General features: G+C 34.2%; 1 protein-coding gene across 1 annotated transcript; it reads right to left on the bottom strand.

Moving 5' to 3' along the window:
- Nucleotides 1-525: 525 nt before the first annotated feature.
- tnfaip8l2b (tumor necrosis factor, alpha-induced protein 8-like 2b) lies at nt 526-16173 on the bottom strand. The gene is made up of 3 exons (XM_056475247.1): nt 15998-16173; nt 3280-3599; nt 526-1313 (listed from the first exon to the last, which is right to left on the bottom strand). The coding sequence occupies exons 2-3, from the start codon at nt 3595-3597 to the stop codon at nt 1071-1073; spliced, it is 561 nt and encodes a 186-aa protein (XP_056331222.1). The 5' UTR covers nt 3598-3599; nt 15998-16173; the 3' UTR covers nt 526-1070.
- Between the last annotated feature and the right edge of the window lie 1509 nt (nt 16174-17682).

The raw sequence follows: 17682 nt of genomic DNA, 5'->3' as shown, positions 1-17682 counted from the left end.
ATGGCATTATTTTTCTCAATTTTACAGAGAAACATGTTGCAGCAAATACATTTCTCATTTAAAATAAAATTGTTATTCTGTGCATTTTTCAAAACAGTTAACCTAAACTAAACTACTATTTTTTAAAGACAGAGACCAAACTGTGCTCCACAAGGTATGCTTATGGACTACTAACTATGAACTACTTGTCTTAGTTTTACTAATGCATAAATAAAATGTTGTACCATACAGTTACACAATATACAATATCAAATGCAAAATGTTTAAAAAATGTAAACATAATTGAAATATAATCAATTTATTTACATTTATAATAGAAATAAAACTCATTTATAATAATATATTTTTATTTAAAATTAAAAACTGTTAGGAGCACCAGAGGGTTAATATGTTTCAAAATGTAATAATAATAATAAGGCAAATTTTCAGTCTTTAGCAATCATTTTAATATGCCGAATTAAATATAATCTAACTGACCCTAAACTTTCCATCTCAACTCCATATGCAAATTACATAAGCAATAAGTGAGGGCTGTAAAATATTTATTTAGTGGTTGTTCCCTTTCAGAACACAGCAGATCCCTCTCAGAGATGTTCAATATAGTAATGTTGACTGTAGTGCCAAGCCTCCATTTGTGTCATCGCCATGAACACATGATAACACTAGATGGCAGTATGAAGAGAGTCCCTTGCTAAAACCTTTGTGTGTTCTCTGCTTCTTGTTATTCTGCTGTCTTGGGGGGTAAATATTCAGCACAAAAAATGCAAACAGTTTCGAACAATACATTGTGCTCTAATTTACAGCAGAGGGGCAGAACTCCAGTGGTTTAAACATCTTGACTTGGAGTCTCAGAGCTTTAAAAAATTGTTCAGATGACAATTTAAGATTTGATCTAAGCTCGCAGTGGCTGTTATAACAGTATCAGGCCACTAAATGAGCTAATGCATTAACACAACACTGTTTCAAAGGTGCCCGATGCCTCCAGTCTGTCGCTTTTCGTCTCTTTGGTTGCATCATATTTGCAATTTGGGATCACGGATGCCAAGTCCTGTAAAAGTCTGTCAGTGTCCTCATAATGTTCCGTTCTCCAGCAGTTTGTTGAGGCCGTTGCAGATTTTGTTGAGGTGGGGTTTAAGGGGCCCGGATGGGTTGTAAAGCTGGGTCAGGAGCTCTGGGTCCGCGTAATGGTTGAACACGTGGTTGATGCGTCCGTGGGATTTTGTGGTGAGGTGAGTATTTACAAGCTTCAGAAGCATGTCCCTACTTTCTGTTAGGATGTCTGACATAACTGTTTTGTCAAATGTGAAATCTACCTGAAAAAGGAAAAGAAGAGACTTTTTTTAGGGTAAAGTTCAAATCTGGGTGCAAGTATGGCTTTGGTTAGAACAGGGGTGCCCAAACTCAGTCCTAGAGGGCCGGTGTCCTGCAAAGTTTAGTATTCACCCCAATCAGATACACCTGGGGTAGCTAATAAAGCTCTTACAAGGCTTTCTAGAAATATCCTTGCAGGTGTGTTGAGGCAGGTCGGAGCTAAAATCAGCAGGACACTTGGCCCTCCAGGACCAAGTTTGGACACCCTTGGGTTAGAACTACACTTAATTATTCAGTTTAAAAAAAACTAGTTTAAAAGAACACAACAAAATTATTACATTGATATTAATTAAATAATTAACAAAACTATTAAATAATGAGACTGAAAATCTTGAATATTTTTATTAATATATGGTTTAAATAATGCAGCTTAAAATGACACTTTATTGACATTTTACTTTCATTCTTTAATGTATTAATTTTCCTTTAGCTTAGTCCCTTATTTATCAGAGGCCACCACAGTTGAATGAACCGCCAACCATTCCTGATTGTTTTACATAGTGGATGCCCTTCCAGCTGCAACCCAGTACTTGGAAACACCCATACACTACGGACAATTTAGTTAATCCAATTCACCTATACAGCATATTTTTGGACTGTGAATGAAAAAGCATTCGGAGGAAACTCACATGAACACGCAGAGAACATACAAACTCCACTTGAACCAGCAACCTTTTTGATGTGATGTGACAGTGCTAATCACTCAGCCACCATGCTGCTATTATTTTACCTTTTATGTTTTGTAAATTCAAAGGACACAAACTGACCTTAAGAAGCAAGTAAAATAAAGTATGAATACTTTTCATTATATATTTGATATTTATATGAATTCCAAAACTAAACAAAAACTAAAAGAAAATTACAAAAATAATTTAATGGAAAACATTATATTAAATAAACTGATAGATATTAAATAAATTGACAGATTTTTCCATTATATGTTTTATAGATCCAAATTCTACACTTTTCAGTGAAAATTGTTGACCTGTGATTTTCATAAACTAATTTTATTTTTCACATAGCAGAGCTCAACATAGACAGTGATCTTACAAGAATAAATAAAGAACTGCTTGTGTTTTTCTGTGCTTTAAAAAGGGGGAATATTTGAAGGTGAGGGAATAGTGAAGAGAGGGCAAACAATTTAAGATGTCCTCACTGCAGTCTATAACCACGATGACGTACTGGACCAGGTCCACTACGTAGTGGACATTGTACCACCCACTAAGGTAATGCCCATGCTACTGTGACGGGTTTAGGGTAGTGGGAGGTGTAGGCGGTGATCAAACTGCAGGCTGCAGCGAGGACTGTCTTAAACAACTTGCAGTTTAGCTTAGCATCGATATCGTCTTAGACAAATTCTTTTTAAAACATTTTACTGACTTTTTTTTTCATCCATTTGTTTTGCATCATATAAAACTTTTTTTTAACCCTTTACCTGTTAGAATTAGCTTTTAGACAGATGGATAGATACTTAAAATAAACGAAAACCAGCATATAGTGGTCTTCTGGGACAAAAAAATAAAATAAATAAAAAACACCAGAGCCAAAGTTGTATTATATTCTAAAACAAAACTTATAATTTCTATATCTAAATTATATATATATTGTCCATATATAACTGAAAATAAATGTGGTGTCCCAAAAAAGGCATATTATTTTTTTTATTTTACAATTACTCCCACTCTGCCAGAAGATGTCACCCCAAAATGGATCATGTAATATTATTACACAAGGTAAGAGTTACATAAGCTTAACCTCTGGGGGGAAACTTCATATATAAATATACACTGTAAAGGGAAAAGCAGACAGGTCCTTACACATTGAGTTTTTGCACTCAGAATAATTGGTTTTCACAGAATATAAATTTAGAAAAAAGTACATTTTCTAAATACTCAAATGTATTCATACCTCATGAAAACTGATGGCCGTCATGGCTCCCTGGCGCATTTTCTTTTGGAAATTCTGGGCCAGCTTTAGCTCCTCCTCATTGAATCGATTGTGCCTGAATAGGACACCTATCTTCACCACCACCTTAATGAGGTCTTTCACCACTTTCTGGGCCTCGGAGCGGTTCCCAGTGTACTCTTTTGACACTCTGTAAAGCTCATCTAGGATCTCACTGCTGGTGTCGTCGATAATCATCTGCACCATAGACTTGGTGGCCATTTTGCTCAGGATCTTTTTCTGGGCCTTCAGAGCCATGTCCTTGGAGCTGAACGTCTCCATATCTTAAAGAGAAAGAGGAGAGATTCAGGATTCTGATATTTCCGGTTTCATACAGTAATCCAAACACCTAATACATTGCGTTTAAGATCAATACCTCTCATTAAGTTAAAGGATCTAATTTGCTTTTCTCGTTTTCAATTTCCTTTAGTTCCAAATGTTGCTGTTTGAGCATTAAACAAATCTTCAAAGTTCAAAAGCACTACAAAAATCACTGACGGCAGTTTGTGAACTCCCTCAAACACATTTGTGTTATAGTTAGTTAACTTCATTAATTATTTAACTTTATTTCTCCCCGTAGGGAAATTTCATTAGCAGCTTACACTCACAGAAACATCTGACATTTCACATTTGCCATTTATATAATTAAATCAAATAAAAACATGATACACCTACTCTAATATCTAATATCCAGTCTACTGGCCATGCTACTGAGAGGGGAGGATTTTAAAAACTTAATTGCTTGAGGTATAAATGATCATTTTGTCCTATTTCTTACACATCTGGTAACACAATATTTAAGACATGATGGTAACAATTGGAGCGTGTATGATAAAAAATGTCTCTCATCATTCACAATCATGATAACCTTATTTAGTACTCCTTCTTTGCATATCGTGTCAATGCTCTTTAGTTTTTTTCCCAACAACTTACTGGCTGTTGTTACCACCTTCACCATTGACTTTTCTGGGCCTCAGAAGCATTTCCATGCCAACAGATCACCCAAAATGTAATAATACTTTCGATAAAAGCACTATACACCATTGTAGTCTTGAGTTTTTCTGACTGTACATGTCTAGTACCTGCCTAGTACATGTCACTATTACACATTTATAGAGATAGTTCATCCAAACATAAAAACTTGGAGTTTCTCTCTCAACCCTTTACATTTACAGTAGTAATCAAAGCAACAGCAGAACAAAAGTATGTAAATATATCAAAAATTCATATATTTATATTTACCTCAAAAATAGTAAAAGAACCATGAAGTATTTTAGGCGGAAATTTGACAGACATTCCTTTAACATTTTATTTCATACAAAACAAATTGAAAAAATGATGCCCTCTAATATGACCCCAATAAAACTATACGTAAACATGTGCCAAAATATAAGTAAATTTTGACTTTATTTTAATGAATAACTCATCATATTAACAAGCTATTAACTAAGACTAGTAGTTCAATAAATGACCAATTAGCTGCTTTATTATTAGTTAGTAAAAGGTGTTCGGTTTAGTATTGGGGAGGGTTAGGGAAGTAGAATAAGATCATAAGATCATTTATAAGTACTATTAAACAGTTCATATCTGAATAATAGGCATGTAATAAGCCAGTAGCTAATTGTGTGAACTGTGACTTAAACTAAAGTGTTATCTAAATATTTTCTTTAGTTTGTGTGCTACAAGTCAAATGATTTTACCACTTGAAATATGCTGCAACATAGTTTCCAAAGTGACTTATGGAGTGAAATTGACTTAGATTTTTATTAAATGCTAAACATTTTGTTTATAGAATGCCACAACATTTTCTGCTTGTTATTAGAATATACAGTCCCATTCTGAATCCTAAAAATCTAATTGAAAGAATTTGTTGTGAAGTGAGGGGAAGGGGACATTTTGTTTGTTGGCAGCTAGCAATGTGTAAAATGCTTTGAGTGTGCAAGAAAAGTGCTATATAAGTTTAAGGAATTATTATTATTTTGTTTTATTTAGAGTAACCACACTGTAAAACCATTTTTTGTAATTACGTTATACATAACTTCTCAGGGTTATTTGTTTCAAGGCAACCATTTAGTTTTTATAATGAGATCCTTATAATTAATTAACCATTGATGCACTATTTCCACCGTTTTCGATTTATTCTATTTTTCTATTGATTTATCTACAAAAAACCTTCCTACTTATACTGTGATGAGGGCTTCTCGTAGCAATTATGAATGCTTGTTCTTTTGTCAGTCTGATTGCTTATAATTTTCTCCTAATTTGAGTGTCGCTTTGGCTAAAAGCATCCGCTGAATCTGCTGAATTTATACATCATGTAAACATAATCACCTGGCTTTGTTTCTTTTTTTTTTGTATTGGTAACACTGTCAGCCCTGGGAGAAATCCCACCATTGGGGAAATCCTCGGTTTACAGACTTCACTCTCACACCTTTTTCACCAGGGGAAACCTGGTGCCATTTAGGAGCTCATCATTTCCCACTCATCTCATAAACAACACTAATTGTTCTCTAGACTCTCTTGATGTGTCATCATATCCAACCCTAGACTCTCAGGGTGAATGTTTACATGCACACAAATACACTGATAACTCTCAAAAACCTGAATTTTGGAATAAGCTGTTATTTTAAAATGTATCTAATGCCAAGTTTACCGTTAATTTAGCTGTCATGTCAAAGGGATAATTCATGCAAAAGAGGAACTCTTTACCCTTCACTTGTCAAAAACCTGTGTTTTTTTTTCCCTTTTGTTGAACGTAAAAGAAGATATTCTGAAGAAAGCTGGAAACTGGAAACAATTGGCTTCCATAGTATTTGTTTTTTCCTCATATGCATGTTAATGCTTAACGTTTTCTGCAGGTTCAGCAGAAAAAAAAATGGAACCATCTGAAGGTGAGACAATAGTGAGCAAATCTCAAAAAAACTAACTCTTTAAATCAGTCATTAAATACCAAAGAAGAGTTTGCACATGTTAACAGGCAACTTAGGGCTCATATATTCTCCTCAAAAATGTTAAACCATGTAAAATCTGACACATGTGCCCTTCAATAAACCGTCAGAAAGCTACAGGTTAACATGCTGGGTGGAATCAGTGTAAGTGTTAAAAATCTCTGACTCTAAACAGGAAGCAGTCGGGTTTGTAACGTTTTGGGTCGCTCAACATATTTTTGTTTTGACTTGCACTATTTGCAACACATTTCTGCATTTGCACGTTGTGAAATTTTATGCATGTGTTGACAAACTGAATGTTTTCACAACTTGTTTTAAGGTTGTTTAAGGTTCGTTTGTTTTAAGGTCTTCCAATATGCATGTTTTCCAATACAATCTCACGACAATTCGTAACTTTTTGATTTAGTTGCTAATTCATATGAATTCGAATGATCTCATTTATATAATTTAGTGTAATTTGCTTATTCCAGAATGACGATTGGGTATAGGGGCAGGGTTGAGTGGCACACTTCCTTTCTAAAATCATAAATTTTCATACAACTTCATATGAATTAGCCACTGAACTGACAAAACGTAAAATACTTTAAAGGGCACCTATGATGAAAACCATCTTTTGGAAGCTGTTTGGACAGAACTGTGTGTAGCTACTGTATAGTGTGTCCACAGTCATATTGGGGTGATATAAAGACAATTAGTCTCATTTTTAAATTTCCTGATGTTAAAATAGGATCCAAATCCCTCCAAGTTTGAGGCCGACCGCACCGTGAAGTAGGAGTGCAGTTTCCCAGCCCACTGAATTGATTGACGTATTACTGCATATTAACATGTCTCTGTAGTATAATCATATAAACAAGTCAGGACGTGCGCAAAGCAACTGGGATTAAAAGATCTGTTCAGCTCTCTGTGATCATCAATCATGATCAAATGTGATCAAGAATGAGTTTTACAAGTTTAAAACATTTTTAAAATAGTGCATGTTTGTAATGAATTACAGCGGTTTTACCATCTTTATCACCACAGCCACGTGACAATTCTAAACGAAGATGCTTCAATCCTGGTTTGTGGGCGTTAAATCAGGTTTATTTTGTACATTAACATAACAGATATCCATACAGCAGTGGCTATTAACGTGTATACTTTCACATTTGCTTGCAAAAACAGTGCAAGTTAAATGTGCATGCTGTGTGTGTGTGTGTGTGTCTGTGTGTGAAATTTGTAATGCAATTGTGTGTGACTCGTCGAAAGGTTTGAATTAACTTCACAACAAATACATCAAATTTAGTAATAGTATTTCTCACAAACGTTACGTGAGATCTGCTTCCTATATGTCTGTCACTCTGCTGTTTATCTGACGCAGCCGGAGATTGAAGCACACTCTGACAGGCACGTGGGAACGATGGGCAGGGAGAACTAGCATTAAAGGCACAGGCCACAAAAACAGCTACACTGTATTCCGAGGAGAAAATTCTAATATTCTGAAAGCTATAATAAAGAATCTGATTTGAGCTGAAACTTTACAGACACATTCTGGAGACACAAAAGACTTCTCTTAAATCTTGAAAAAGGGTAAAATAGGTGCCCTTTTAATAATATTGTGTAAGCTCTCGCAGTCACCGTATTATGCCATTTATGACCATTATGACCATGTACATTGTCAGTTTATGAAGCATAATCAGGTTTCATCAACATACTTGTGAACACACTCAGTGTCATCCAAAAATATATAGACTTCTTTATTTCAACATCCTTAAATTTTAAATGACTTTTTTTTTGTGCAGTGTAATTTAATGTACTATTACATTTATTATAAGTTGCGCTTACAGTTCCTTTATGCATTTAGGCTCAGCATAGTTTAGGATTGCTTCACAGTGTTGAGAACGTGCAAAGACATGTATGAAAGAAACACTCACTGCATACTACTCTCAAGTTCCTACATGAATCTTCAGATTGTATCATGATTAAGGCATCTGTTGGCAATGCAGTTGCCTATTAGCTTTACTAGATATTCTTGTCACTACTGATTATCATTCTGCGCAATGTAATTATTAATATATATTAATGTGCATATAACCTGCACAGTGTTCCTCAAGATATGTCAAAAGTGATGTCATATATCTGTGCCACCATCAGCTGCGTTTAAATCCAATTTTGTTTACAGTGAACCAACCTGATTAAATTTGAATGCAGTTAGAGTTTCATTTCCTAATGAACTCTATTCAATTAGAAGCAATGGGTACATTAGAAAGGCTATTACCTTCTAAGACATGGAACATCAAAACAAGTACATAAACACTGATTTGAACAAATCAGCATTCCGTACACTTCATTTCATCTGTGAAAGCAGCACAATCCTAGGGTTTAACACTCAACACTTCTCATTTAATCTGATTAATCTAATTAAGGCTAAATGGATCTGATGTCTAGGGTTTGTGGGTAGAAAATAAATGCAAATTTGTTTTGAAAGGTTCTGCGCTGGACTTACAAATGCTAAACTATTGATACCTGATATCTGATCAGATGAGGCTTTTGGGTTTTATTTGCAGTTTTGTATTCAGCTGTACTTAGTGGAGCTGCACAATATATCAATTCAGCATCTGCAACATCGCAAAGATATGCAATTTTAGGTCTGGATTATAGACCTATTTGACGAATGTAAACAAAAACAATGGTCACAGCTTATTTCCTGTTTAACATTTTTAATTTCTATAGCTTCCAAGAATCCAAAATGAGCCACATATTGATACATAATGTTATGATAGCTGTTTTAACATGAGGTTATGATTGAATTGCCTCTTCTTACAGTTATGAAAGAGTTTGATAACCAGCAGGAAATGTTCATGGGCCAATGACATGACCATATTAAAATGGTCTATAGTCAACCAGGAGCTACAGAATTGTATTTGATCACTGAATTCATTCATTCATTCATTCATTCATTTTCTTTTCGGCTTAGTCCCTTTATTAATCCGGGGTTGCCACAGCCCCGATGAACCGACATGAACCGCTAACTTATCCAGCATATGTTTTATGCAGCGAATGCCCTTCCAGCTGCAACCCATCTCTGAGAAACATCCATACACACTCATTCACACACATACACTATGGACAATTTAGCTTACCCAATTCACCTGTACCGCATGTCTTTGGACTGTGGGGTAAACCGGAGCACCCGGAGGAAACCCATACGAACGGAGGGAGAACATGCAAAATCCACACAGAAACGCCAACTGACCCAGCTGAGGCTTGAACCAGCGACCTTCTTGCTGTGAGGCGACAGCCTACCTACTGCAATATTTTGCTACTACCTAATGAAATTTTTAATATTTATGCAGTAAGAAATTAAATTTAAATGTTTTTCTTACTTAGAATTTTTGTCTGTTTCTAGTCTAAATATCTACATTTCAAAGCAAAAAAAAAAAAATACTTACAGTGCATCACTAGCAGACAATTTATCTTCTTTTAAGGAAAAACTCTTAATTTTGACATATTTCATCTGACTTTAAATCTGCTGGAATCAGCTTCCAGAAATGATCAGATGTGCTCCAACATTAGGCACATTCAAATCAAGACTGAAAACACATCTGTTTAGCTGTGCCTTTACTGAATGAGCACTGTGCTACGTCCGACAGATCGAACTACTATGTTTTTCTCTTCTTTTTAACTCTTTTATAACACATTTTATCAGCTTTTATTTTATTTTATTTTTATTCTGTTTGTTTTTATTTCTCTTATAATTGTTTCTTTTATTCCTGTTTATGTAAAGCACTTTGAATTGCCACTGTGTATGAAATGTGCTATATAAATAAACTTGCCTTGCCTTGCCTTTATTTTTAAGTATTTTTTAACTTGACAATTTTTTTTTACATATAAGGGCTCGAAATGAGACAGCAAAGAAAGAAAAGCATTTTCTGCATTGTGATTATTTAGTTTCTGTACCTTAATACTGTTAAACTTCCAAGAAAACCATCAAATAGTGTTATTCATCTTGTGAAACTGTATTTATATCACATATTTATCATTTATTCATTTTCTTTTCGGCTTAGTCCCTTTATTAATCCGGGGTCTCCACAGTGGAATGAACCGCCAATTTATCCAGCACTTGTTTTATGCAGCGGATGTCCTTCCAGCTGCAACCTATCACTGGGAAACATCCATACACACTCATTCACACACATACACTGACAATTTAGTTTTACCCAATTCACCTATATCACATGTCTTTGGACTGTGGGGGAAACCGGAGCACCCGGAGGAAACCCACGCAAACACAGGGAGAACATGCAAGCATCCACACAGAACATCCACACAGAAACGCCAACTGACCCAGCTGGGGCTCAAACCAGCGATCTCCTTGCTGTGGAGTGATTGTGCTACCCACTGCACCACCGTGCTGCCCATCAGAATATTTATCGCAGAAAAATTAAATATTGCAATATCAGATTTTTCCAATATCGTGCAGCCCTGGTACTTATGATATATACATTTGATAATATAAAATAATACAAAAATTATTGCCAACATTTAATATATTTCTTAAGTAAAAAGATTTTGTAATTATGTATTAACAATTAACATCAACCACTACAAATTTTATTTGTTTACTTTCATTACTGATTTTATTTGATGCAATTTTAGGTTTAATTCAGCTCTTTAAATAATAATATTTTATTAATAAAAGTATATTTATTGAACAAATAGCTTCTGTTTTTTGAGGTTTACATTGAGCTCATTCATACTTTAGGAAACTCTTGTTCGATATTAAATATGTATTATTTATAAGAATTTATAATAATGACCCTACATGTGCCACAAAACCAGTCACAAGTCTCTCTCTCTCTCTGTTTTTTAAATTGAGATTTAGAATTTATATAGTTCGATTAATAAACAATGAAATAATTGGTACTATTGATATTTATATTCTTATATGAATATTTTTTGAATAATAAATATACAATATAGTTTTAACACACATTATATTACTATAATATAGTATTAACATACAGTTGATGTCAGAATTATTAGCCCCCGCTTGTCTTTTTTTAAATATTTCCCAAATGGTGTTCAAGAGAGCAAGGAAATGTTCACAGTATGTCTGATAATATTTTTTCTTCTGGAGAAAGTCTTGTTTGTTTTATTGTGGCTAGAATAAAAGCAGTTTTTAATTTTTTAAAAGCCATTTTAAGGTCAGAATTATTAGCCCCTTTAAGCTTTTTTTTTTTTTTTTACTTTTAGTATAACTTGCCTTATTACCCTAACCTGCCTAGTTAACTTAATTAACCTAGTTAAGCCTTTAAATGTCACTTTAAGCTGTATAGAAGTGTCTTAAAAGAAGAGTCCTGAAATATCTAAAGTATTATGTACTGTCATCATGGCAAAGATAAAATAAATCAGCTGTTAGAGATAAGTTATTGAAAATATTATGGTCAGAAATGCGCTGAAAGAAATCTCCCTGTTAAACAGAAATAAAAATAAACAGGGGGGCTAATAATTCTGGCTTCAACATATAGTTTTAATTGCTAATTATACTTAAAATATACGATTTAAATCAGTGTATTGAATAATACTGTTCCTTGAAAAAAGTTGCATTTTAAAAGAATTCCAAAGTAAGTTATTGCACAAGTTGATCGACGTTAAGCGCATTCATACCTGGCAGGATGAGACATGAGCAACTTTACCTTAATTTGATTACAACTGACTTTTGGTCCCAACTTTCAGCTAAAAACATCTGAGGTCAGTTCAGTTCATTATTATTATACCTCTTAATTTACTATAAGCTGAATTTGCCATCTGTATCCACTTCCTGATTGAAATGTTTGTCACAGACAAGGTAAATATTTAGCATTCCTCAGATTACTTCAGCTCATAGCCTGAAGCTGTCTCTCTCTCTCTCTCTCTCTCTCTCTCTCTCTCTCTCTCTCTCTCTCTCTCTCTCTCTCTCTCTCTCTCTCTCTCTGTGTGTGTTCACACGTGTGTATGTGCTAAGCCCAGGGATTTACAAGATGTGAGGAATCATGTTGTTCCTCCATCCTAAAGACCACAATAGTCACCCTGTCATTACAAAGCAGCAAGTCACAGCAGTGACAACACAGAAAAGACAGGTCAAAACCTGCCTCTGAGTTGCACAGGCCCACTCTTTTGTGTTTATTCGGGTAAAACATGACCTTTACAATACACATATACAAAAAACAAAAGTGTGGAAAGTCCTGTATTAAGTGTACGAGTGAGAGACAATTGTTTCTGAATGACTCTAGGCTAAGTTTCATTGATTTAGAGAATGAACAACTCCTTAATCCAGCTTAAGATAGACTGCTCTTAAATGTTTTTATATAGGCCAAGATGGTCTTCATCCAAAATCATTTAATACACCCACCTGGGAGCACAGTTATGACCAGTAAACTATATGTTAAGAGGGTTATCTGTGCTGCAAACTGCATTCAATGTAAAATAGCTGCTTGCTAAATGTTACTAGAAGACACCACGTGGACTAAAAATAGATATAGCTTGTTCAGTAAGTCTCTATATTTATCAATGGATCTGATAAATATAGCAACACAATTAGCCAATAATTGTTATTTTAGGCAGGAGAGACCTAGTGTATTTTAGGAGTGACATACACTATAGGTGCGTTTAGAAATGTGAAAGATTTTTTATTAAAAGTTTTCAGCACTCATATCTGCCATAATTACCAAAACTGTAATACATGCCAGGCCAGAAGCTGGAATTTTGCACAGAAATAAAACACACCTACATTCAAACAAAATATTTTGCTGCTTGTTTAAACTACTTATTTAAAATGAGTTTACACAATTCTTGAATTTTATTTGACAACTTATTTATTTTATGTTCAATCTACTAAATTTGTTAAGTTAACGTAAAAGATTTGTGTTGGGACGATGCATGAATTGTGTTAAACTCTGCATTTTTACACTGTATGCACATATGTATTCCTCTACAGTCAAATTCAGTTATATAGATATAAAGTTGTAAAAGTTGTTTTTGCAGTGATGTTATAATATAGAGGAACCATGGTTCTTCTCTGAACAATTGATGCTATAAGATCCTTTATTTAGTCCCTCATTGTAGTTTTGGCTCATGCAAGCTTGTAGACTGAACACAAGAGATGATATACAGTTGAAGTCAGAATTATTAGCCCCCTGTTTATTTTTTTCTCCAATTTCTGTTTAACGGAGAGAAGATTTTTTTCAATACATTTCTAAACATAATCTAATACTGATTTATTTTATCTTTGCCATGATGACAGTACATAATACTTTACTAAATATATTTCAAGACACCATTAAACAGCTTAAAGAGACATTTAAAGGCTTAACTAGGTTAATTAGGTTAACTAGGCAGGTTAGGGTAATTAGGCAACTTATTGTATAACAATGGTTAATTCTGTAGACTATCGAAAAAAATTATAGCTTAAAGGGGCTAATAATGTTGACCTTAAAAAAATTAAAAACCTCTTTTATTCTAGCTGAAACAAAACAAATAAGAATTTCTCCAGAAGAAAAAAATATTATCAGACATACTGATAAAATGTCCTTGCGCTTTAAAACATCATTTAGGAACTATTTAAAAAAGAAAAAAAGGGGGCTAATAATTTTGACTTCAACTGTATCAGTACTGATGAATTAATACTTTTAATTTTCCTATCAGCCCAATAGGAATAAATACATTATCAGCTGATAAATTATGTATTTTTTTCACCAAGATGCTGGCAGTTTTTTTATGTTAAAAAACACACCAGAATTGCAATTTATAAATGATTTTGGGAAAAGAAAGCGCTATATAGTATGTTTGATTACAGTATCCTTGATTTCTTTAGTTTTAAAGATTTTAAAATAAGATCAATTGTCCATTGTATTTTTTTGTGTTTTGTTTTTTAATCAAGCTCAGAAAAATTTGCGATTGTCGAGCTATATTGGTTATTAGTAATACAAAAGTCTTCATATTACTGCACCCCTGCATGCTGAACATTTATGACACATACTGTACACTACTGGTCAAAAGTTTGGGGTCAGTTTTTTTCATGTTTTTTTTTTTATTTATATTTTGATTCTGTTCATTAAGGCGACATTTATTAAATGTAAATAAATAGTAAGTTGTTAAATATTTAATAAAATTTTAAATAACTGTTTTCTTATTGTATGTATTTTCAAATAAAATTATTTCTCCAGTCGTTATTGCTTACTGTTACCATTAATAATAATAATAATAATAATACAGATAATAATAATAGTAATAATAATACTGATAATAATAATAATAATAATAATAATAATAATAATAATAATAATAATAATAATAATAATAAAATAATATAAGATCATGTGACTCTGAAGACTGGAGTAATGAAGTAATGAAGTAATGGAGTAATGGAGTAATGAAGACTGGATGCGGCTTAAAATTCCTCTTTAACATCGCTGGAATAAATTATTCAATTAAATTATAAACTACTTTTGAACAGTTATTTTGTAATGCAATAACATTTCACAATTTTACAATCTGTACTGTATTTTTGAGAAAATAAATGCAGCCTTGGTGAGCAGGATAAGCTTATTTTAAAGCATTTAAAAATCCTACTGACCCCAAACTTTTGACCATTAATGAATGCATGATCACAATACGATAACAGTACAGTTCTCAAAAAACTGTTTCAAAAGTTTTCATTTTAACCCCACTGAAATACCATATTCATGTGAATGAATGGCCAAAATACATAAGAACATGTTTAATAAATGTTTATATCCTTCATTATCAAAACATGATCTATACTGTTTACAGTATCACTTTAAGCTGGTTGACCGAGGTTGATCAGCTGGTTAAGCTAGTTAAAGACATTAGCATACCAAAACGCCATAGGTCTGCTTCAAAACACAACTGATGCTGATCTTTGCGGGTGTTTTCCCTCCAGATTTTTCCCTATAGCATCTGAACAGTGAGATTTGAGTGTGTGATGACGTCACATATTGTGCAAAAGTTTCCTTATTACCCAATGCCGCCTGTTTTTCTTTAGTTCATTTATTAGCATTGTAACTCTACTCATGGGGTACAAATCTTTGTAAAGTAGCAGTTACAGTATGTGAGTGAGTGTGACACTCTTTTCTTTTTAATCTCACCATGAGAAATTATTTTTTAATATAACCAAACAATGTGTAAAGTGATCAACGAAGGAAGTGAAACCCCCCCACCCCCCCACCCCCCAACCCCAAAAAAGAAAATGTTTCAGTGAAACCCACAACAGCATAATATCTCCTGCTACAAAACAGCTCACAAACTACCCATCGCCTGAGAGTTCACCGGAGGCCATTGACCAAACATACTTTACAGTTTATTTTTCAGTTGAATGTGTTTTTTCCATCATCTTACTGGCTTGTAACAGAGACTAGAGCTTGTTTTGTTTATAGAAAGTCCACCGGATGCAACAACAGCTATCCCAGTGTGTTTTAGATGTTTAACATGGGAGTGGTTGAAGGGAAAAACAAGTTTCAACATGATATTATTCTCCACAAACCTCCACGTTTGCTTCTAACCAAAACAAATCTGTCAAATTAGAGTATCTCTTATGGATATAGTAGAATACTGGCATCATGTTACCTTAAAAACACGTGGAGGAGTGCGGTAAAACTTTCAAACCACTGAAGTAAGACCATCTGATGTGTACATAATCACAGCGCTCTCTATTCTGATGGAGGAGAGGGCAGAGGTCAAGCCCAACACCAACTCACCTGGCTTTTCCCTCGTTCTCTCTCCCTCTCGTGTTCAGTCGCTCAGATCAGATGCTTGAATCCAGCGGACGGGTGATGAAATAATGTCCTCAGACAAGGGGATATCAAAGACAACTCCTCGGAAACCTCTCTCTCGTGCTCTCAACACTGTAACAAGATAATTTGACTTGTACTTCCTTGAGGAACTAAATGTATAAGGCACACCCACATTAGCGAGTCTCTCTCTCTCTTTCTCTCTCACTCACACTTTTTCAGTGTCTCTCCGCCCGTTCAGTGTGTTTGCTGCTGACATGTGTGTCTGCTTGCCCTGACAAGTGCAACCCGTGTAAAGAATTCAGCAGTAATCCTGGATGCGGCCCAGAGAAAGGGGAGCTTTTAGTCTCTTTTGTGGTCTGGAAACCTGGTATGCGGCTACTGTCATCACTGGCCTTGCTGTGTTTCAGCCAAATAGAGATTAAATCATTGTTGGATTCAAATTAAGTTATATTTACAGGTCTGGAACGTTGTAGACAAACAAACAGGGTAATGCAAATGCAGAAGAGTGCCTGCGCTGTACTGTATATATATCAGTTAGAGAAATTAGAGACATAAAGCTGTAAGTGCACACGTATTTATTGGTAATTTCTCAGATCTGATTGCAAAAAAGTTGAGCATTGGGAGTTTATACTCTTAGTATAACATCTTTATGATAAAAATGTATGGTAAACAGACAGATCAACTCTTTTCAGACCACCAAGGCAAGGCAAGGCAAGGCAAGTTTATTTATTTAGCACATTTCATACACAAAAGTAATTCAAAGTGCTTCCCATAAACATGATGAAAATAAACAAGGGAATAAACATGATTAAAACAGTTAAAATAGATTCAAATGTGTTAAAACAGGTTATAAAAGAATAAAAAAGAAAAGAAAGACACAATAGTGCGGTCTGTTGGACGTAGCACAGCTAAACAGATGTGTTTTCAGTCTTGATTTGATTGTGCCTAATGTTGGAGCACATCTGATCATTTCTGGAAGTTGATTGCAGTAGCGGGGGGCACCGTAGCTGAAGGCCGATTCACACTGCTTTGAATGAACTCTTGGAATTTCTAATTTACTTGATTCTAATTTACTTAATAGACAAGTCTAATTTACTTAATAGACAAGTAGTAATACTTTAAAATCTATTCTGAATGTATCTAGCGCTCTGATTTTCTGGTTCTGGTCAGATAAATAAACAAAATAAATTACCATCATTATTCACAGCCCTGTATAGCCAGGGGGTCGCTGACAAAGTCCAGAATTTGTCCCATACATGAGCGAATTTGTCCTATTTTTACTGCTATGCTATCATAAATTGTGAAAATAATCCATCGAAGAAGGCTTTAACACCAAGCAGAATCATGTGTAGGCTGTCACTTCAGCATGACTGAGGAAAGTTGAATGTGCTGGCCAGTTGTTATTTAAATGAATGATTTTACAGTTGAATTGTTAGCCCCCCTTTGAAAGTTTTTTTCTTTTTTAAAAATTTTCCAAATGATGTTTAACAGAGCAAGGAAATTTTCACAGTATGTCTGATAATGTTTTTTTAGGTCAATATCATTAGCCCCTTTAAGCTGTATAGTTTTTGATAGTCTACAGAACAAACCATCGTTATACAATAACTTGCCTAATTACCCAAACCTGCCTATAACCTAATTAACTTAGT

This window comes from Danio aesculapii, chromosome 16, assembly GCF_903798145.1.
Source record: "Danio aesculapii chromosome 16, fDanAes4.1, whole genome shotgun sequence".
In the NCBI taxonomy this organism is placed as follows: domain Eukaryota; kingdom Metazoa; phylum Chordata; class Actinopteri; order Cypriniformes; family Danionidae; genus Danio; species Danio aesculapii.
This window is presented reverse-complemented; position numbering and strand designations above follow the sequence as displayed.

Excerpts from the sequence above, each read along its gene's own strand:
- tnfaip8l2b (XM_056475247.1), bottom strand. The coding sequence starts at position 3,597 with ATGGAGACGTTCAGCTCCAAGGACATGGCTCTGAAGGCCCAGAAAAAG. Across the intron at positions 1,314-3,279 it reads CGGCCATCAGTTTTCATGAG|GTAGATTTCACATTTGACAA; the intron begins GTATGAATACAT and ends TTCCTTTTTCAG.